Source organism: Pleurodeles waltl, chromosome 6, assembly GCF_031143425.1.
Source record: "Pleurodeles waltl isolate 20211129_DDA chromosome 6, aPleWal1.hap1.20221129, whole genome shotgun sequence".
Taxonomy (NCBI): Eukaryota; Metazoa; Chordata; class Amphibia; order Caudata; family Salamandridae; genus Pleurodeles; species Pleurodeles waltl.
In genome coordinates this window covers 514,155,865-514,179,734 of record NC_090445.1, presented here as the reverse complement: position 1 = coordinate 514,179,734, position 23,870 = coordinate 514,155,865, and the positions used below count along the sequence as shown (strand labels likewise).

General features: G+C 41.6%; 1 protein-coding gene across 1 annotated transcript in view; it reads right to left on the bottom strand.

Moving 5' to 3' along the window:
* Positions 1-23,870, bottom strand: part of WNT2B (Wnt family member 2B) — a 224,954-nt gene that overhangs the window by 52,172 nt on the left and 148,912 nt on the right. The window contains exons 3-4 of the mRNA XM_069238667.1: positions 13,746-14,023; positions 3,226-3,490 (exon numbers count right to left, since the gene is read on the bottom strand). Of these exons, the coding sequence (XP_069094768.1) occupies positions 3,226-3,490; positions 13,746-14,023 (543 nt within the window). The remainder of the gene's footprint in view (positions 1-3,225; positions 3,491-13,745; positions 14,024-23,870) is intronic.

The following is a 23,870-nucleotide window of genomic DNA, read 5'->3' as shown; positions in this document are numbered from 1 at the left end:
GAGAGAAGTTCCATGTACCTCAGAACATTGCCGCTTGAATTGGCACCCACTCACTCCTAAAACCAAGATCACAAGTAAGTTCCAAGACCTAGCCTTTCTCCTGGCGAAAAGAGAGCTCACCAGACACTGGAAAGCCCCAAGGGGCACTAGAATCATGACTTGGAGAAGAGAACTGGAGAGGTGGGGGGGTCTAAGAAAGTGAGGTGCTGCTCCGAGAGGCCAGATGTGGTCTGGGAACACTAGATGCAGCACGGGCCTGGGAAATGCTTTGAAACTTCCTGACCCCCATCACCGAGCCTGTCGCCTGGCTCCCCGAGTCTGATCCCCCTACTACATATCACTGATATTTATTGCAAAAGTTGAAGGGACGAATTTGTCATTGTAACAAGAACGCCTCCTATGAATGGTGCCTGGGGAGGGGAATCGCTGGAGAACAGACAGTGTTCCTGGCATGAACATGTGAGCCATTGGATTAGGGTGGGGTAATTAGACTAAAACTGTTTTTCTACTGTTTATGGGACTGTATGACAACTTGTATATCAATGTTCGTACTTTATACCAGGGCAAAACAATTGACATTTGTTTAAAAAAAAAAAAAAAGGAGTTAGCATTGTCATGCTACACCGTTACCCCACTGGCCCCCCCATAAGAGATCTAACTGACATATATTTCCAGAGGATAACAAGGGGAGGATCTTCCGTAAGACTTTAAGGTAAAAGGTAGAGGCTACCACTGCTGTTGAAATTTGACCTGCAAAAGGAGGAAGAGTGTAATGGGCCCACCTCCACCTGCAAGTGTGTGTCCAACCACAAAATAAAAACAAAACAGTATACTTGTTAATAGTAAGAATCTCTTTTTTAACTGCGATAAGATCCAACTTATTGCTGCCAGTACACTTCCATATAAATCTCAAAACTTGCTGAAAGAGGAAGGATTATTGTCTAAATACACTGACATTTATATATCATGTGCAAATTTATAGGCTCTGACTTGTTTTGCCATCGGAGGATTAGCTAAGAGGCTCACATAGGTATTAAAAAGGTGTGGAGAAAGGGAAGGCCCTGAGGTTCACTAAACCTAATGGGTAACTTTGAGCCTATAAGAACCATATTTAACAGATTGTGTGAGTTCAATCCCTGCTGCTGCGACATAGTCTATCAATATAGCATGATCAACCGTGCTGAAGACTGCAGAAAGGTTTAATCAAACCAGAGCTTTTACATGTCCAATGTTTAAATAGATCCTCAAATCGTCCAGAATTACATGGATAAGAGATTCCGTGCTGTGCAATGGTCTAAGACCTGCCTGCATTATGCTTAAGCAATTATTGTACTGAAGGTGGCATTTAGTTACATGTTTCTCCAAACGTTTTGGAGCAAGAAGCAGCGACGATATTCGGCGGAACTTTTTTAATAGAGGGTGGTCTGACCCAGCCTTTATAAAATTATTATATTTATCTCAAAATACGCTATTACTGCAACGTTGTTTCTAAAAGTAGCTGCTACACCTCATGCGGGGCTATCCTGCTAGGAAATGTATTTTTGTATTCTTTTGAAACTGTTTCATGTCAGGACCTGAGTTATCAGATATTAACACCACATCCAAATCATTCTTACTGATCGACTCTTTAATTTCAGTCCTGTGGCATGGTAAACAACAAGTATTAATTAAGTACATTTTAGCGTGGGTGCTGTGTGTAGACAAGTAGACCTACCTGGGCCTTCAGAATTAGTACTTCCATTCTCTACTATGATCTGAATACAATCGGTATGTACCAGATGATCCTCATGAGAGTAGTTAGGGAAACTGTTGTAAATGCCTTGGGTATGCGTCCATTGCGGATGCGCAGATTGCCCGATTAAGTAATGGAGTCCTCCAGGGCCAGACTGGGAACCTAAACCAATCCTGGGGAAAATGTTCAAATCAGCCTTTACCCCTTCTTTCTAGCTCTCTCTGCTCTCTCCCCCCCTTCCTCCCCTCTTCTCTCTCTCCTGAAGAAAAGTCACGTACCCCGCCTGCCTGCTGTTTTTACCTGGGGAAGCTGGATAAGTGGCAGGCCCCTGCACTGCCCCCATGTCCTAAAATCAGCCTCCAAGGCCTCCAAACCTCCAGGAGAATGTCAGGTGGGATACTATACAGTGACATTACTTTCCTCTACCTTCTCCAGAGGATTCCGAGCATACCCTGAATTATTTGTTTGCATGTGTTCAAACTACATGTACCAAGCATCAGCTTTTTAGTAAATCAATAATTAATGAAAAGCTTAAAATTCCTAGGAGTTGAACAGTGCCGATTTTGGCACACAGTTTTTGAACATGTTGCAGATTCAGAAATACATTTTGTTAAGACCTGGTCTTGACTTACTATAGGAATAAATTACACTTACTCGTGGTAGAAATGTTTGTGAACCAGGGCATATATATTCTGTATACTTGCTCCAAATCCACGCTAACCAGCAGGTTTTGCCTAGTGCCTGGGTTGTGAACGATCAGTAGATCTTGTGTGTTGGTTGCATTACAAGGTAGAGTTTGTCTCAGCATTTACTGCTGATTTTCAGCAGCTAACTGAAGGACACCACATGCCGTGGCCGGCATCACATGCACTCGTGGTTGCTAGGATGAAGCACCTGTAACTTTTTGCCCAGCAGATGGCAGGAATGTCTCACCCAGGCCGTATACCTCCACCCAGATGGAGAAAGCATGTCCCTTAGCAGATCAACTTATGTGGAAAAATGGGATCAGTTGCAGCTAATACAAACAACACGATGGATAGGAGCTATCTAGACAGGAGCACCATGGAAGCTAACGTTCATGCAGCTCAGGTAACAACCATCACTGGGTGAGATCTGTTATACATTACACATCCTGTAGTGCATAGAGCACTGCAAACATTTAATTGAGTGTCCTCATTTCATGTCCCTTCGCTTCGAAATGCTGAAGAGGCTTGCAAATTGTGAGCGACTAACTCGACGTATGCGAATCCGGAAGCAGAATTCTATAACCAAACAACTGTGCCTACAACTACACATTTCAACAATTACCAACCAGCATTAACCCGAAAGCCCTACCCTACTGTTGTACAAACAAGTCACATCTCTACACTGTTACAGATAAACATTCTTGAAAATGTTCAATGTGTTCATCAGCATAAGCTTACCACTTGCTCTGGCTGATGATCTACCTCGCCCAAGTCCCTAGAAACAGAACAAACATTGCTGCATTTTACCTGCTGATTTGTCCATTAGGCAGTAGTCTGGAGAGTTCTCAAAATACACTAGGTCATTTTTTGTTGCTTTTCTGAAGTTCTTGTTGGCCTCCATGAAACCCGTCCCATCTTGGTTCATTGTCACTTGGATGGCTGTGTTATATTTTTTCCTAAGGTAATCCCCAGTTTTCTGAAAGTCTGACATAGCCGACCAACAAGTCCTTAGCGAACAAGATCCGCTGACGCCGTGGCACTTGCATTCCAGCTTCATGAAACGTTTTACCGCCTAAAGGAAGAGAAAGGAAATAGTATTGTAACAGTAGAAGCACAAACACACCGGAAAATGCTGCCATAAGGTCTACCTTTCATTCGTAGTTCTGCCATTACTCTCGTAGGCGCTGTGACCTACAACGGAATAACAACACTGTAGCACTCATGAACACCAAAACGCTTCCCACAGAGGCCTCACTTCAATTAAACACCCATCAGACTTGGGACACTTGCCTGCCTTGTAGGATTGTACCGGTCCACTAACGTGCATTGGCTTCTCATAAGGGGAATGAAGTGCATATAATTACAAATGTAAAGACAATTAAATATTATATTGTAGACTTCAAGCACAGGTATTGAGATGCTACGCTCACAAGGAATATACAGGCGTCTTTTTTATTGTGAGATCGGGAGCGTGGAATGCATCACACTCAAAACTTTAGCGGTCTCTTCCAAGGGTATACATGGTAATGTAATGTCAGTAGTGCATTGGGATGTTGTCATGATGGTGTGCTCACCCCCTCTACATTTTCTTAAATCACGTGAGCGATGGACATGGTACTGTTTTTCAAAGCATACTTTGTGCGATGAACACAATCACGCAAAACGTTGCAATTTTTTAGCTACATTTTTTTCCTGATTGCCCTTAAGATGTTTCTTCAATCAAGACAGTTTTATCCAGTGATAGCTTTACATTTTTAGTCCGAAAATGTACCTTATTCATTTGACCTTATCTTTTGATGCTTTTTTACAATGCCATTACACTCTCTCATGGAGTCATCTACACAAAACATTTCAAATGGTGTACCAATGTACTTGGCACCGAGAACGTATAAAAGATTGTTAGCACTATGGCATAACTTTCGAAAGTGCCCTGTTGGTGCAAGGGCTTGTGCACCTTCTTAGTGCCCCCTGGAGCACTTTAGTATTACAGAAGCGGCTGCAGAGGCTTGTGTGGCCCGTTCTGTAATACTGATTGCGCTGGCACACATGCAGCACCAGCTCTGTCTCTAGAGGGTGTTCCCTCATTTGCATGGGGGCATGGCCCCATACAAAGGATCACTTTGCGTTTGTGCCTGCACCATATTTGATACTTGTATGCAGAGGCAAATGTGCAGTTATGAGGTGCACTGAAAGTGTGCCACAAAAAGGTGGCACACTTTCAGTGTGCCTTGTCAGGGTGGGCTGCTGGAGGGTTAAAAGGGGTTCTTACGGACTTACAGACATCTCTGTGCAGGCTGTTTCAGAGACTCACTGCACCTCCCTGCCAGAGGAGCTCTCTCCCCTTTGCTTTGAAGCAGCTGCTCTGTATTTCACTAAATGCACTGCCCCCAAGGCAGCGTGAAATCACTGCTGTCCTGAGGGCAGCACATTCATCATAGTAAGGAGCATTGTCCCCCATTTGTGCCTGGTGAACCTGCCTAAAGGTGCACCATGGTACTAACAGGGAAAATCTGTCCTATTTATTATACAGCCCATGAGCAAAATGATTCTACTATACTATCTGATGTGAAAACAGTGACGCTAGTGGCCCTATGTGCAACATCTATACTCAGCCTGATCATGCTAACAATTTTATGTGTGTAATTATAAAACACACATGGGTGGCAGATGCTGTCTGTGCCCCAGCAGTACACAAGAGAAATGGAGTTCTTACACTTATCTCAAAGAGCTCCAGATTGGCTGTAGAGCATACATCTGGCTCAAATGGGTTTTGTGAAGAATAGACTAGCCACTGATAATATCAGGTTGTTCTTTCATGTACTAGATAGAGCCAAGAATGTACATTCCCCTATGGCTCTGTTGGCCCTTGGGGCAGAAGAAGGCCTCTGACAAAGCATTGTGGACCTTTTTACCTACTGCGCTTGAAATGTATGATCTGGACTTAATTCCCATGTTTATAGCTTTACAGGGAGTGCAGAATTATTAGGCAAGTTGTATTTTTGAGGATTAATTTTATTATTGAACAACAACCATGTTCTCAATGAACCCAAAAAACTCATTAATATCAAAGCTGAATATTTTTGGAAGTAGTTTTTAGTTTGTTTTTAGTTTTAGCTATGTTAGGGGGATATCTGTGTGTGCAGGTGACTATTACTGTGCATAATTATTAGGCAACTTAACAAAAAAAAAATATATACCCATTTCAATTATTTATTATTACCAGTGAAACCAATATAACATCTCAACATTCACAAATATACATTTCTGACATTCAAAAACAAAACAAAAACAAATCAGTGACCAATATAGCCACCTTTCTTTGCAAGGACACTCAAAAGCCTGCCATCCATGGATTCTGTCAGTGTTTTGATCTGTTCACCATCAACATTGCGTGCAGCAGCAACCACAGCCTCCCAGACACTGTTCAGAGAGGTGTACTGTTTTCCCTCCTTGTAAATCTCACATTTGATGATGGACCACAGGTTCTCAATGGGGTTCAGATCAGGTGAACAAGGAGGCCATGTCATTAGATTTCCTTCTTTTATACCCTTTCTTGCCAGCCACGCTGTGGAGTACTTGGACGCGTGTGATGGAGCATTGTCCTGCATGAAAATCATGTTTTTCTTGAAGGATGCAGACTTCTTCCTGTACCACTGCTTGAAGAAGGTGTCTTCCAGGAACTGGCAGTAGGACTGGGAGTTGAGCTTGACTCCATCCTCAACTCGAAAAGGCCCCACAAGCTCATCTTTGATGATACCAGCCGAAACCAGTACTCCACCTCCACCTTGCTGGCGTCTGAGTCGGACTGGAGCTCTCTGCCCTTTACCAATCCAGCCACGGGCCCATCCATCTGGCCCATCAAGACTCACTCTCATTTCATCAGTCCATAAAACCTTAGAAAAATCAGTCTTGAGATATTTCTTGGCCCAGTCTTGACGTTTCAGCTTGTGTGTCTTGTTCAGTGGTGGTCGTCTTTCAGCCTTTCTTACCTTGGCCATGTCTCTGAGTATTGCACACCTTGTGCTTTTGGGCACTCCAGTGATGTTGCAGCTCTGAAATATGGCCAAACTGGTGGCAAGTGGCATCGTGGCAGCTGCACGCTTGACTTTTCTCAGTTCATGGGCAGTAATTTTGCGCCTTGGTTTTTCCACACGCTTCTTGCGACCCTGTTGACTATTTTGAATGAAACGCTTGATTGTTCGATGATCACGCTTCAGAAGCTTTGCAATTTTAAGAGTGCTGCATCCCTCTGCAAGATATCTCACTATTTTTGACTTTTCGGAGCCTGTCAAGTCCTTCTTTTGACCCATTTTGCCAAAGGAAAGGAAGTTGCCTAATAATTATGCACACCTGATATAGGGTGTTGATGTCATTAGACCACACCCCTTCTCATTACAGAGATGCACATCACCTAATATGCTTAATTGGTAGTAGGCTTTCGAGCCTATACAGCTTGGAGTAAGACAACATGCATAAAGAGGATGATGTGGTCAAAATACTAATTTGCCTAATAATTCTGCACTCCCTGTATAATTGAACCAGGAGAAAAGAGTGAGAGTCAGTTGTCATTTGTCACATTCGTTTAGGCTATCTCAAGGTACACACCAGGGTTGCCCTTTGTCCCTACTTTTATTTCTATTGTTAACAGAAAATTTAGAATATCAGAGGTGAGGCAGACAACTAGTAATATAGACAAACAGGGGCTGCTTATGCCGATGACATTCTGATCTCCTCTGAGGATGCAGGCCAAGCCATTCCGATCATCATTCAGGAGATAGAACGGTATTTGGTGGTGTCTTGCTCTTCCCTTAATAGTGAGAAAAATGAAATCTTTCTCCCTGAATGTTTGTTGCTCTTCAGGGGTTGTGGAAGATTTACATCTGAAGTGGCAAATCTTATAATTAAATATTTGAAAATCTGGTTTAAAAATGACCTAAAAGAATACATGGCTCTTAATGAAAGTAGTTGAGCAAGATTAAGGACCTCCTGACATCATGATCACCCAAATACATCACTTGGTAGGGTAGGACCGAAACCATGAAGATGATGATTGTGCCCCTGGTCAGCTGTCTGTGGAGTATGAATCCCACCTCTCTCAATTAGTTTCTTTATGTCGTTGGATAGATATATAGCTGACATCCTAAGGAAGGACAAGAGGGGCAGAATAGCCATAGATATTCTCAAATAAACAAACATAAAGAAGGCCTTAACTTCCCTGATTTCTCTAGATACCATATGGTTTTCTTGTCAGAAACTTGGGGGTTCTCGCATTATCAAAGCTCCCCCAATGTGGCTGCAATTAAAATCACATTTGCTTGAAATTCTCCCCCAATTGCTACTCTTACAATATATCAGGCTAGCTGACTTGTATTCAAGCACTTGCAGGTTCAAGTTTTTAGTACAATTTAAAATCTATCTAGTGGGCACACTGGGTACTTTTTTGGTGATTTCGGTTCAAGGGAGGCTCCTATGCCATTCTCCACACTGCATGGGAAATACTCTTTGCGAGATTTTGAATTTTACAACTTTCTCAGACTCAAGAGGGCTCTTGTGAAATTAGCTCATCCCCACCCTCTGACTTCCCCTCCATACTGGGCAATTCTAGGAAAGGCCGTGTTAGATCTGTCAACCTTAGGGTGGTCTTTCCCCAGACTTTTTGACTTCCTCCTCCATTTTTTCTGGCCTACTTTTAGCTGGCCTTAACTCTCTGGGCACTTTACCAATTCTAACCAGTGCTAAGGTGCAGCCCAGAGGGCATGGATGCAATATATTTAAAAAGAAGTACATGCAGGTTTAAGTTTTACCTGTTCTGGTAGTGAAAAACTCTTAATTTTGTTTTTCACTACTGCAAGGCCTATCCATCCCACAGGATAACATTGGAGTTGCCTTGTTACATTTTATAAGTGTAATTTTCAAATGGGAAGAGATAACCAGTTCATGTTTCGTGTCTCTGGAATCACAATTTAAAATCCTAACTAATGGTTAAGTCGGATTATAAATTGTAATTCTGAAAATGACACTTTTCGAATGTTGGCATTTTTCTACCTTAGCTTTTAGTGCATGAAGCCTGTCTCTGGTCACATGATGGGGTGTAGCTGACAACTGGAACTGGGTCTGTATATTTCTCCTAAACAGTCAGACACAATAGGGAGCTTAGGTGTGCCTAGATGGGTCATCACTAGCAGGATGGGAGGGAGGACCTGGGAACAGCCCCACTTATACCTAACTAGGCTGTGTTCTGCCTCCACACTAAGGGTTGCATACCCCCTGTAGTTAAACTGGAGCCAGGGCATGGGAGGAAGGATGCCTGGGGACTTCAAAGGAACACTTCTAGATTCTTCTCCCCCACTTCTAAGTCACAGTTGGGCATAAATATGGGACCTCAGACACCACCACTTTAGCATACTTCTGGACCTGTGGAGACTATGAGAGGAAGAAGGACTGCAGTGCTGCTGAAGGACTGCCAATCTGCTGGACTCTTGCTATGGGTGAGAAGGACTGGTCCTGCATCTCTTGAACCCAGGGCGACCCCAGGGCCCAGTTTTCTGGTTTGTAGATCTGAAGCAGGCTTTCACAAATCTTACATCTGTACCTGGACTCCTCCATCTGTGAGTCTATCTTGCCAAGTGATGCCACCCCAGTCCTGGAACCTTGAAGTGGGCTTAAGATGCTTTACAAGCCTCTGTGGAGCCAGCGGAGCCAGCGGTACCAATGCATTTCTTCTGCTGCACAGCGCAACCCCGATCAAAACCTATGCATCTCTGCTGCTGCATGGATTGGACCCATCGCTAAGACCTGCATTGCCTCTGCAACCCACAATACCGCAGACTTGACAGCGACACCGGACTCCGCACTGCAGCCTTGGAGCTCTTCAGAACCAGAGCGCCAGTCCGACTGCGCGCCACATCCTCGAAGCCAGACTTCGCTCTCAAGTGCCGTCAATGGGATCTTTGATGCCAACACAATAGGTCCTCACACCACAGCCTTGCCACATCTTGGAACCAATGCATCTCTTTGGCTGCGCAACACATCTTCAATGCAGAGCCACTTAACACTCTGCAATCCTGGACTTAAGCTGCTTTGTTCAACGGGCCTAACTGGCTTGCTGTAGCTGGCACACACTCCATTGTGGTCAGCCTGAACTTGTAAGTTTGTCCCGCTCTGGCACAACTAGATATCCACAATTGCCTTTTTAAGCCTTTTGGTGCTATTTTCACTAAAAACTTTAAAATTCAATATCTCCAGTTCTACTAATTGGATTCTTGTTATTATGGTCTTGTTTTTTATGAAATTCAGCTCTAGTGTTATAACCTGGTGTGGGATTCTTTTTGAGTGGTGTTTTCTCAGTTTTACTATTTGGAGTGTTCCACAAATACTTTACACATTGTCACTGAGTTAGGCCTGGCTGCTTTGAGCCAAGCTATCGGAGAGCTAAGCACAGGTTAATTTAGGGTTTGTTTGTGCATTACCCTGACAAGCACTGTGGTTGCTGCTTGACCAGGACTCACACCCCAGTCAACCAGTAACCCAATTTCTTACAAGTGGCCACTCTACTTCAAAAATATAAAAAAGTCTTGCATCACCTAAATCATCCCTTGTAAAGAGCTTGAAGTCTAAATGAGATTCGCATGTCCCCCCCTCACACTCCACTTTTTACAGACACTGTTTGGAAGGCTATTTAGGATTATCCTTCGTTCAGAACAGGAATGCCTAACTTATAAGGCAATTTAAAGTATTTGTGCAATAACTCATAGGGTAATATTTGTGGGGGCTGATCAGTCCTTTGTGTGAGGTCAGGCCACTAGCTTTTGAAGTGTAAGTGAGAGCCCCTCCACCCTTCCTGCCCAGGAAGACTAATCAGTATGCAGATGAATGGAGCTGCAGCTGAGTGTCCTGTGTGTATGGCTGTCTGGGTGGAATGCACACGTGGAGCTGTCAACCAGTACACACCACCTATAGTGGTGAGGTTTGGTGTTGCCAAATGGTCAAAATGATGGACTTTTTGGGTATGGACAGGTGTTGCAGCATATCGCATATCAACACAATTTTGAGAGAAATGACAGAGTTGACTAAATGTTCTTTGCTGACAAAGTTGAATGAATGCGCCTAGCTATGCGATGAGAAGCAGAACTTGGCTGGGTTATAAGATAATATGTGTGTCACGTATTTGTTCCATCAAAATTGGGAAGTAATTCTCTGTATGCACACACACACATGCATAGTTAAAAGCCCTCTTGTTAGCTATCTGTGTATAAGTGGGGTATGTTCAGAGCTTATTATTACAGTAACATATTTAATTAGAACATCAGAACACCAGGAGATCATCATGCACTTTTTTTATTACAATGGAGAAGTATGACACTGGAGAGAAGGCCCGAGCTGCAGAAATGTAGCCCTGAGATACTTACCTAGAAACTCCAAATTTGATAATATATATTATTGAATCCAAATTATTGTGTAAAATTAGGGTCAAACATTTGAAAACCCCCAATTAGTTGTTTGTATTTATCATCCAAAACAGTCATCTGTAAAAAATGATATAAAACGTATTGTATCTTGAGTTCAAATGTGCCTATGATGAAACTACCTTATGATGTGTATCTGAAATACAAACAATTCGATATTAAATGACCCTCCCACAGCTTGATAGGGCTTCATCGTGCCGCTTTCTTGCAGTCTCGGTTCATTTATTTCAGCACTAGTAATAATAAACTGTCAGCAATGGTTGTTCAAAAAGTAGATCAGGCTATTGCCGGTTACTTCAAAACCCAAAAGCCATGGGTATGTAGGACTTGGCAGTAGCTAATGTGTAAAAATAAATCAGTGCAGGACCCTACATATTATTTAGGGGCCTACCAGGTCGAATGCTGAGGTTCTTGAATGCCAAGGCCGTCTTACACTTCGTATCTCTTTATCCAATTAAGGAGGTTTGTTGGTATGCCTGCTTTGTCCCTTTGTCTCTATTTTCGTATCTTTATCTTCCTCCTTTATCTTAGCGCCGCCTTCTTTTTCTACCTAGGTGAAAGTCTGATGATAAAAAATAAGTTCCACAGCACAAAAATGACGGCCTTTGCCCAACACTAGCAACTAGTGCTATCAATGGAGTAGCCAGAAAATTAAACCTCACAGAGTGAGCAAAGAGACCAGTCCTAGAATAGTTCCATTCACCCTTCATTTACCCATCTACTCATTCATCTTCTCAGCCTTCTATCCACCCTCTATTCAGGCGCTCTTTCACTTTTTCATCCTTCCAACACGTTATGCTTCTATCGGTCTTTTCACCATTCTATAATCCATTCACATATTTACCCGTCCTCTCACTCATCCATCCACCATTCTATCCAATATCCTTCCATCAATCAGTCATTCCATCAATCATTCCACCCATCCTTGCCTCCTTTCTTAATTTGTTCTTTTTACCATTCCTTCCTTTTATGTCTCCCCTTTTACTTTTCATTCCTTACTGTTTTGGTTCCTTCCTTTCACACTACTGTATTTTCACACACTTTTTGCCTTTCCCCTGTATCCTTACTACCTCCAATCTTTCTTTCTTTGCTCATTTTATTTTTCCCTCTTACCTTTCTCTCTCCTTCTGTTCTGTTTGATGCCTAACCATTTTTGATGTTTTCATAATTTCTATCTCTTTAAAGGAACCTGGCTCACTTAGTTGCCCTTGACCCCTATTCACTAAATCTGCTTTTATGAGATTTTGCAAATTAACCTAACAAACGTTTCAGAGGTCGTTTTGCCGGACCATCGGGTCCAGTGGCATCCCCCACTTAAGCTGCTGAAGCAGAGGACTGGCATAAATTACACAACTGACTGGCATAAATTATAAACTGGATTCAGGACACACCTGAACCCAAAAATAAATGTGTCTCCATAACAAACCTTTTTCCCTCAGCCAACATCCACATAGGAAGCTTAATGCGATAAGGGAATGAAGAACAATGAATCCATTACCCAGAGGAAGAAGCCACGTCTGGCTTGCATAGTATTTTCAGCACATAGCCTTTGCCTGCCATCAAATGGTATGATAATAGATTCTAATGTCCTCTTATCAATACTGCCATCAGTACTGTGGTCTCGTTGGTCCTTACATTAGAGCCACATGAACTGCAGCTGCTTTATGTAGAGGAGTAAGAGTACTCCAAACAGGATTTCATGCTGGAGAGCAACATACAGCAGTGTTTTGAGGGTCCACCTTTTCCTCCATATACAGTTTCATTTCAGTGATATATGATGTATTTTTGACATGAACGTGTGACCAGATATCCAGATATTGGGCCTCATTATGAATCTGGTGGTCGGTCCGCCGCAGACAGAGCGGTCCGACTGCCCCATTATGATCATGGCAGAGCCACCACAGTCAAACCACTGACACAGCCAGACTGCAGCTAGCCTGCAGCCTGGCGGTTATAATGCAAGCAGCGCTGCCCTGGAGATTACAAGTCATCATCCGCCAGCCTTTCCATGGCGGTAAACACCACCATGGAAAGGCTGGCGGAATGGGGGCATCAGGGGGCCCCTGGGGCTCCCTGCACAGCCCCATCGTGCATTTGACTGCCCAAATTACGGGCAGTTAAATGAACAACGGGTGCTGTCGTACCCGGCGCACCACAACATTTCCGCCAGCTCAATTATGAGCCGGCGTCAATGTTGTGGTGAGTGGTCCGCTGGGCCAGCGGGCGAAAATTCCACTTTCGCCTGCTGGCCCAGCTGAACACTTCTATTATGGCGGGCAAAAGACCTCCAGTACTGGCGGTCTTTTGACTGCTGAGGCTTTGGAGGTCCTGTGAAAGGACAGCCGAACTCGTAATGAGGCCCATTGTCTTTAAAATGATAAGAAACATTAAAAAAAATATAATGCCTTTATAAAGTCACACACTTGTTTTAAAAAGTGTACATTATTTATTTTTATATATCTCTTCACACCAAGGTTTGTCCTAAACTAAGAACTTTTTGCTTCTTTACCTAACATGTTTACACAACCATCCTTCCACCCATTAGCATCCAAGAGCTCAGTGTATATTTGAGACAGTGATTTTCCTCTGTTTATTGCTGCTTTATGCAGTCCCACTCCCACCCCACAATGTTTCTTTTTTTTTGTACAGGTCTATTGAGGACAGCAGATCATTTTGCATATGACAGGGCTAGGTTTGGTGCCTGCTCTTATGTGATGCGACTTAACACTGCTTTAAAGTCAGACCTAGCCATGTCCTAACTAGGGATGAAGTAAATTGCTTCCACTGCAAGTTCGCGTACCATTGAGCAGAACTCTCAGTGGCCTTAAGATGTAATAATGATTATGTAAATTCTGTACTCACCATCCTTCCACACCTGTTGTTGTGTAAGTTCATAAGCGCCCGGGCATCTTTTACTTTCTTTTCTTTGGCGTACACAAATGCTCTGGCAAATTTAATTCCGTAGTTTATATTGTCACTGCAGCCTCCCCAGTTATATTCTCCTTTCTTATCTCGGGCTGAGCCACTCTTCTTCGGGTCACAGTTGCAGGACTTTATGTCCCCTTGGCTGCAGCCCCGAGTGATGGCATATACTACTCCAGCAGAGGAGATGGCATATACGAAGGCCGCTTCTCTGCTACCTGTAGGTCAAAGAAAAAAACAATTCGGGGGAGTATGTTATTTTAGAGGATAAAACGTTTAAATCCGAAAATGTAATGTAGGCTTACAACCACAACGTAGTCTTTTAACAGTGCTCACATAGTATAGAAAATGCATTTTAAGGAAATTTGAACTCAGAAATGTATTCGTTAAACGTAAGATTGATAGAACGAAGGATCACACATAACGTCGCAGTGCCTGCCTATCTCAAGTTGAAAGGCTTTATAAAATTGTGATGATCTTTACCTTTAAATGGGTATGTAAACAAAAATGTATATATGTTTTAAACCCCGGCGAATCCTGGTCAGTGAAGAAACAGCGTTTTGCACTGATGAAAAATTCAAAAGCGATGTTTTGATGAGTTTCCAATATTTGCCTAATAGGAGGTTTCAGTTCCGCTGCTGCTGATAGCTTTCTAAAAATGGGATCACAACAAGGAAAGACTCTGTCTGCCGGTATCCTGTGTAGATGGATGCCATAATTACTAAAAGTGTCAGAAATCACTATCATTGTAGAAAGCAGTTGTTCGACAGGGTTAATGTATAGGGCCCAGATCACAAAACATTATTACCTTTTCATATGTTGGTGGCGACTTAGGCAGTCTTTGGCTGAAAAACATTTTATGAGGTAATAAGAAAGAAGGTTTCTCGAGGTGGTAATGTGTGACAATGTTTTTGCATATTAGTTGTGTGGCATTTGTTGTTATGGTTATGTGTTCCATTCTTTTTGGTCCTGAATTTGTGCAATTTGATGTTATGCTGTAATGTGGTTGTTGTTTTGCATACTGTTTTCAGTGTTTATTTGAGATATTTCAACAAATGCTGATTCTTTTACTGTGAAAAAGTTACACATGCCTTTAAAGGTCCCATGACAAGCACCTGTTTATTATTACTGTGTAGGGTGGTAAAATAGTACTGGTCCAGATCTTCAGTTACTTAAGGCCCCAACCATCCCAAAACTGTGACAGAGACTGTATCTTTAATTAGTACGTATAGTGCTCACGATAAATGATAAGGCCCCGCACTGTTTAAAATCCTTGCATGCGGCTTCAGATAACATGCTTAGATTGAGCAGTATATTTTCATTACCTCCTCGCCCCTCCGGCGGTTATATTCATTACATTATGTGTCAGGCCTGCCTCCATAGGCACCAATCACCAATCAGCAATTGAAATATATGCGCCCTCCTTCTTGTCACACGTCCTGTTTTAGTTTTGTCTCTATGGACTCACGAGGCAGCCATGTGTGAAGCTGCGGCTATAAAGATATGGATTTTGTTTTTCTCCAGAGATTGCTGTGAGGTAGGCCTGACCCTCCTCGGTACACTGCTGTACTGTTAAAGAAGCTGTGGCAGTGGTATGCGGTGCCTAGCAAGGCTGGGCGGGTCAACAGTGACCGAGTGGCCCAGCTGTGTTGGGGCTTTCATTCCTGGTCAGAGCGAGAAGAAGCTGCAATTCAGCCTCATCGATGACATAACAAGAGTATCCAGAGCCTCAAAGTGCTCTGGAATGCTTCAGGAGGATCAGTAAGTCACTCTTTGGGCAGGTATTTTATACAATTTGGTAGGCTTTCCATATTCTCTTACCTTTGGCTGTAGGAGATTGTGATTTTTATTAGTGGTAAGATAAACTCAAGTTTCTGCATTGGTGCTAATTTTAGCTGGCATTTTTCACTTAAAGCCTTTTCTCAGACAGGTGGCAGGCTGTTCCTGGCAGCAATGTAGGGGAAGAGAAGTGGAAAGAAGAGGCGTATCTATTCAGGTTCCTCTTCTGAAGACGAGGCAGTACCTGTGGGAAGAAGTAGGACTTTAGGGTCTCCAGCCTTATCCGAGTATTCCTGTGTTGATGACAACGGAGGTGCAGGCAGCAGTTTCCAAGGTGCCTGCTACAAAAGACATTGACATGACAAAGAATTCCAGAAGTTTAAAGTCCAGTGGCGCAACCTCTCAGGATGGGTCTTCTCACTCAAAATATGAGTTGCCCAGCTCCTTCTCATTAGGGATATACATATGAAAAAAGAGGTGCTGGCGTTGTAGCACATCAGAGACAATCTAAGGTTCCTTATTTTCAACTTGGGAAGATAGAAAGGGATTGTTTACTCAGTATTACACACCTTGCACATTTGCCATGCCATTACACAAGTATTCAAAGAGAACAGTTGTTCCTAATAAAAATCAACACATCATCTTGTGTACAAATGATATTTTACTCAAAGTAAGAAAAATATTAAAGAAACAATAAAAACAGAGACACAGTGGGTGCTTAGTACAGAAACATGCTCAGTGCTTTCTTTTAAGTGATATGTATATATATATATATATGTGATAAATTGTGATCAGTATGTGTACCAATACAACAAGAATTGTACAGCCCATTAATGCAATGTGCAGAGTATGGCTATGTTTAATGCTGATGACGTTTCGATCCCTGTGAGAGTCTTGGGTTCATCATCAGCACTCGAGAGGATAGGGGAGCCCAGGAAGAGACTATAATATGTGGTTTCCCACTCCCTGAAGTAGTGTGCAGGTTATGCTTGGATGGGGCCCCAAGGGCCCCAAGCAAATGGTGCCAGGTAGTCTAACCAAAGGGTCGGCCTGAAAGGTGAGGGTGACAACTGCTAATTGTATGAGCATGAGTGATGTTATAATCAGAAGTGCATTAGTCAAATAAATAACAAGCAGTCCGCTCGTCCATGGGAGTGCATGTGTCTCCATAAGCAGACCCGCTTGTTGCACTTCAGTCCCTCTCCAAGTGTGACCTAAACACAACTTCAAGGGAGTTGGGGACCACAAACTATTGTCACTTCCTCGGGCTCCCCTAGCCTCTAGAGTTCTGATGATAATGATGATCCCGAGACTCTCACAGGGATTGAAACATCATTGATATGACCCTGTGTGCTTTGCATATTACATTAAAAGGCTGTGCGATTCTTGTTGTGTTGATACACATACTCATCAGGTTTTATCAAATATGTGTATCACTTATAAGAGAGCACCAAGACGTTTCTGCACTAAGCACCCACTACATTGATGATGTTATTGCTTCTTTCATATTTTTGTGTTTTGAGTAAAATATGATGTATTCATTTTTATTGGGGACCACTGTGCTTTTTGGATATTTGTATGGCCAAGGCCCTGAGTGATTCCTGGGTTTTCCCTTGTACTCCTAACACATGCCTTTACACATGAATCTCAGAGATCTAATCGTTGGTGAATGGAAGGATGTTGAGCAAGAAAATATATGCAGAGTTTTATAGATGCTTTTCTCTCTGTAAGAAGCAGAAGTAATGCTCCCACACAATCTGAAGGTGGACTCACTCCACAGGACTACTCTCCAGTCCAGAGGATTTTTCTCCAAGAGACTCTGTAGACAAAAAGTTGAGAATGTCCTAAAAAGAGGATTCGCTGCTGATAATATGTGCCTTTAAGCAGGTACTTCCTCCCTGTATGCAGTGTGTCATTGGTCAAGGACTTCAAGGGCCTTTTTATGGCAATTCGGGAGGGCACCAACTGTTTGGAGCTCAGTGTTCAGATGGAGCTGGAAATTCAACTTTTAGCTGGCATCTCTTTTGGCATGTTAAAGTCACCTTCAGTGGCAGTGGCAGCAACTGTTTTGGCTGGAAGAAAGCTCTGGATGAGGAAATGGAAGGCCGGTGCATCAGAAATTTCATTCCTCCTGAACATTTCTTTGAACAGGCAGAAATTATTTGGCAATCTAATGGGCACAATTATCCCCAAGCCCTTTAAGGTCAGAAAGTACACTGTACTGAACAAGGGTAAATGATCCAACTCCTATAAAACTAGGAATCATAATTCTTTTGAATCATCTAAAAAAGAATTCATAGTCTTCTTCATCAAAGATGAAGAGCTTCCAGCCTGAACATTCAGGGAGAAAGGACAAATTAAGCAATCAACCTAGATGTTATAGGTGAAAGTCCTGACAACTACCCTTGTCCGTCACCAGAAGCAGTGAGTGGAAGGATCCAGAAGGTTGTTCATGCTTATCAAAAAGCACAACTCTGATCATGTGGCTGTAAGCATTATCAAGCAATAGACTTCTCAGAATATTCTCCAGATTTGAGGCTCATCTTTACACCTGTTCCCAAAGACCCAGTCAAGTACAACTCTCTAGGGAAAGGCTTTCGGTTCAGACTCAATGGGAAAAAAGAGTGATCATTCCATTCCCTCAGGACAAAATTGGACAATACTATTTTTGATGTAAAAGTCTTTGGGGGCTTAGAGGCCCATGTGGACTTAGAGACAGAGTTCTTGGGTAGAAATAGTGTATTTGAAGATGGTGACACTGCAAAGCATCATTCTCTGGTTTTCAGCTAGTGCTTGGCACTAATTGTTGGGGACTGGCACTTATTTTGCCTCATCAGATACTGACCAAAAGCAAGAGAGAGAAAAACACATGAGAAAAAAACATCACAAAGGGATAAAGGAGGGAGATAATGGGGCAGACAACGTCTGCTAGTGGGGTAAAGAGCCTGAGGTGAATTCAAGTCTATTTGGTGCGCTAACGTTCAATAGCACTGGCTGCAGGCTTCTGAGTAGAGTTTAGGGCACCAGCCCTTATTCTTTTACAAATTAGGCACTGTTCTTACCACTGTGGATCTCTAGCGTGCTTATTTACACATCCCAATAAACAATAAGCATCAGAGGTTTTTACAAGTTGCAGTGGACCACTATCTTTTTCAATTCATGGTCTGTTTTTCTGAGCTGAAATTGGCACCAAACATCTTCACAAACGTTTAAACACCATTGGTGACACTGCTTCAGAAGGAAGGGATCTTCCTTCACCCACAACTGGATAACTGGCTAATTGACTCATCAAGAGTTCGGTTGCAACCAAAGACAAAAATAATTATTTCAGTTATAAGGAGCCATGGATTCTTGAGAAACTTGAAAAAGTTAAAGCTGATCACATAATGAGACTTCATAGGTGCAAGGTTTCACACAGAAAATGATTTGATAATTCTTTCTATGGAGAGGCTTATCAAAAGTCAAGATCATATTGTAACTACTCTCTCCCATTCTGCTCCAGCAGTTATGTTATGGTCACAGATACATGGAGCTCTGGCACCAATGACATTTTTGGGTCTATGAGCCAGTTTTCCTCTGCCCAAAATAATAAGATACATTCTGAGCTGCTGAAATCTGATATTTCTGGACCCGTCTAACCAGATCCCATTGTCCGATTAGTTTTTTGCAGGATTAGAGGTAGTGACTAGACTCTCATAATCTTTTTAAGGATATTCTTCTTTCTCCTCCCCCTCCAGTTATTATTATGACAGATGGCAGTCTAAAAGGTAGGAGTGCTTGGCTGGAGTCTCATCAGGTGCAGGGTCTTTGGTCTCTATTGCAGAGCTTTTGAATCTCCACCTGAAGGAAATTAGAAGCTATTCATCTTGCTTTGCATGCTCTTTGTCACTTTCTCAGTGACAGTACAGACAACATGATGGCGAAGTCTTATGTGAACAAGCAGGGAGGGACAAGATCAGCAACCCTTTCCAAAATTGCTGACCATATTTTTCCTGGGCAGAGCTGAATGTGAATTCATTTTGAGGAGTTTACATTCAGGGACCCTGCAACACGATTGCAGACAGTTCGGTTAAGACCATTCTTGCATCCCAGTAGTTTTGATTGCATCCTCTTGTGTTTGTGCTCAGATTTGCAAGAGATGGGGTTGAAAATAGATATTTCTGAGTTCCTCTCAATGCTCAAATACATAACTTTGCTGGAGGGGTTGAGAGGAGGAAGCGTGGGGAGTGGCTGCTCTAACCTGTGCGTGGCCTTGGGTACTTCTCTTTACCTTTTCCCCTTATACTCTAATTCTCATGTTTTTGATCAGACTCAAGATAGAGAGGGCACTAGTGATTTTAATTGCTCCAGCATGGTCCCGCCCTTGTTGGTTTCTTTTCCTGATAGCTGTGAGGATGGGTCAGGAGCTTCAGTTTCCCACTTATCTGCCTCCTCTAGTTTTTCTGGAGTTATATAAAAAAAACTAGCAAGACTTAGATTAGCTTCATGGAGGTTGAAAGGCTAAGGTTAAAATGTAGAGGTCTTTGGAAATCTTTGGCTATGACACTTCCGTTATCTAATAGACTGTTCACTTTAAAATCCTATAACAAGCATTGAAGGTCTTTTAGTAAATGGTGTGTTTGAAACCATTTTGATCCTCAAGTGATAGAGTTAATCTACATCTTCTCTTTTCTTCAGGGTGGGTCTCATATGGGTGTTAAGGTCCCTTCTTTGAGGATCAGGTGGAGAGACATCAGAGCTTTTTAGGACTACATAAGGAAATATTTCAGATGACAAAGGTTTAGTTCAGCGTCTGGCCAGGGGCTTTAAAAATATATACCTTATTTATAGTCCTGTTTTTCCTACTTGAGATCTTGCATTTGTTTTAGAGTCTTTAAAGTACCCACCTCTTGAGCCCCTAGAATCAGTGGATATAAAGATTTTGGCATTAAAAACCTTTTTTTCTGGTGGCATTTGCAACTGTAAGGAGACGGGTATGATGAGGCATGCTGCAATTACTTACTGGAAATTGAATTTCTCTGAGTTCTATAGCCTCCCTTTTATTTTGCTTCCTCCCTCCCACCTAGTCTGCTGCAGGCCAACTGGTTTGGGTTGCAGCTTTTCAGTTGGTATCAACTGGATGAGTGAACATGCTTATATTTCAGTTGGTGATTGGTGATTGGTGTCTTTGGAGGCAGGTCTTCTTAATGTAATGTAATTAATTGAAGTGAGGGAGTAGCAGACATTCCATTTTTTCTCACATTTCCTGATATCCAACTGACATATTTCACTGCAACACCTTTGTTCTCTTTCATTTCCAAAATCATTGCCACTGTCATGTCCGTCTCGATTCTCCATGTTGTTCTCACCAAATGTCTGTTTTATTTAGTCCTCTGCTTTCTCTTAATGTTTTCTGCTCTTTTTCATAATTTCACTGTGCTTTATTTCTTTTTAAGGCAGCCTACAACACTTTCTGTCATTGTCAGTTCTATTATCCAATACTGTCACTGTTCAGTTCCCCTTCCTCTGATTCACTTCTGTGCATGTTTGTTTTAAGACAAGTTGCATCCCTTTATGTCTCTGAGTCTCTTGCTATTCCACCGCTCTCTAGTCAAAACCTAGACACCACTGCCCTCTTACTCATACTTTTAGTGAGACTGAAAGACATTGTCAAAACAAACAACACCCCGCAACTTAATAGAGTAATCAAAAATGGAATGGGCAATGGCAATGGATTAATGTTTCAGTCAGTTCCTCTACTCTCTTCTTCATACTCAGCCATGTTTATTGCTTAATGGCTTTATTTGGTGTTGGGAGATGCCCTGTGATTGTGTGCGCTGGAACTATGACAGTCAGTAAGAGAGCTAAAGATTAATGCTTTACACCCTTGGAGAAGAAGCATTGTTCCTGCTAACATACACAGGTTCTGGGGCCAGATATACTAAAATGCCATTTTGCATTTCCTAAATAACTTCATAGAAATCGCTATCTAGAAATTGCAAAATGTTATGTATAGAGATACTGATTTCCTAATAGCGATTCCTACAACATTGCATTTATGTCAATAGGCTGTCCTACTAAGAAATCATTATTTGGGAAATGCAAAACCAAGGATGGCAAATGGCAAAAGGCCCCCCCTTGATGCACCCCCAAAAAAGTGGTGCATATCTATTGCAATTTAAAAAAAAAGCATTTTGGGGTGCTTTTTTTTACATTTGCCCATGGTTACCACCAACTTCAATTCTATGGTACTTGCATTTCTTAAATGCCCAAATCGTATTTAGGAAATACTTTGTACATCAGAATAGGAATCTTAAATGGGTAATCCCTATTTGTGATTTCCTATTCTGGTGATCGCAAATTGCCTACATGGTAGAAATTGAAATTTGAGATTTCCTAAAGGCCTTTGTACATCAAAAGAGGCTGTTTTGCATTTTTTAATGCCCCAAAATACTGATTTGTGCTTTAAGAAATGCAAAAGGGCTTTGTACATCAGGTCCCTTGCTATTTAAATATATATTTTTTTTAAATCATCTCTCTTGTACCTGAGGTAAAAAAAAAATCTGTTGTCTTTAAATTATTCATTGCAATTTTTATCATTATCAATGTATTTTCTCATGTCGATCCATCCTTACATTTAAGAAAACATTATTTAAGGGTCTTACGTTTTTAATCATTATGTTTTGGAGCTCCCAGCACTTTTACTTCATCATGATCATCCCTCTCAAAATTTCAACCATCTTACACTGCAAAATGATGAATTCTCTTGTAATTTATTTAGAGCCATGGATATATCTGAAGTTTTTTGTTTGCATACCTGCGGACTAGGAGTTTGTTTTCACTGAACAAAAAAGTTTGCCAATCGGGGTGCTGGTCTGGCGACCAACAGCTCCCTTCGCAACAGAGAGATCTTTGTCAGGCAGAGATTTCTAAATTAAATAGACGGTGCTCCACCAAGGTAGCAGGGGTCAGTACCCCAATCACACTTGTAGGATTCCTGCCAAGGCCTAAACAAGACCCTTAATCTCTACTAAATCCTAAATACTCATAACACAATAGAATAACTTCCCCCATTACTATTCAAATTTATCAATTAGGTTATGTAATTACAAGTAACAAGTCCATCCTCCACACTTGTTCACTGCTCTCAGGGAATTGTATCAAAAATGTTGATCCACTGTACTTTGTTTGAGATAACATTTTATTTCTACTCTTTGCTGTTGTTTGGGGACTGCATCAATCACTTGACATCGACCTAAGGTTACTATTGTATGATTATTTTCCAGAAAGTGTTTTTTTACTGGTGAAAATGTATTCCTAATTTTAACATTTTTATTTATGTTTTTGACGCCTCAGTTTAACTTCTGTCTCATCGTTTTGCTAATATACGACAACCAACATGGACATTTGTAGATGTATATATTGAAGCTGGTGTCACAAGAGCTGTTTATTTTGAACCTTTTGATGATGTACAGATGTGTTGCAATTGATGCTTTTGTAAAATTGGTACAGCTATAATTTAGAGAACTGTGTATTGTTATGTTTATATTTGTCCTAGTTGGTACACAAACGTAGTTTTTGCAGGGAGAAATCCAATATATTCATATCCAATTGAACCACTAACTAGATCCTCAAAATTATCTTCCTTATTTCTGATGACACTGTTGAGTATAAGCGAACAAAAGTCAATCTTTCTTTTTCTGTAAATTTATTGAAATTGATGTATCAATTGTGTCTGGTCAGTTTGAAAAATCTTTTAATTTGAGATTATCAGCTTGGTACATTATACATGATTAAGCCACTTAATTATATTTTACTGATGGAAGCTGCTGGGTTGTGGAAAAAAATACATCCTTTGGCTTCATTTGCACTGTTGTCACCACAATGTTATGTACATCAAAGAAGTGTAAAAAAGGTGTTTCTATATTTCATTAAGATAGCCAACTTGCATGAAAATGGTGAAAATTTGAATTTTCACCTGCTATAATATTTTTGCCTGTTGGGTTCCAAAGGTATTTAAATATTTTTCATGGATCAGATACAATAATAGCATTGTAGGCAAGGGCTGAGGTGGGGGACTGAAAGAAATTAAAAGAACAAGAGGGTGAGAGAGAAATACAATATGTCCAAGCAGACTGGAAAAGGGAAACAAGACAGGGAAGGTAAAAAGAGGTAACAAAAAATTGAAAGTGTTGAATTTGTCCATCATGACTTAATTCCAGATGAAATTCAAGTCTTAAAGTAAGGTCTACATTTATGCCTGGAAAATCATGTTGGTTTGGCAGACACACAAATAGATATATGTAC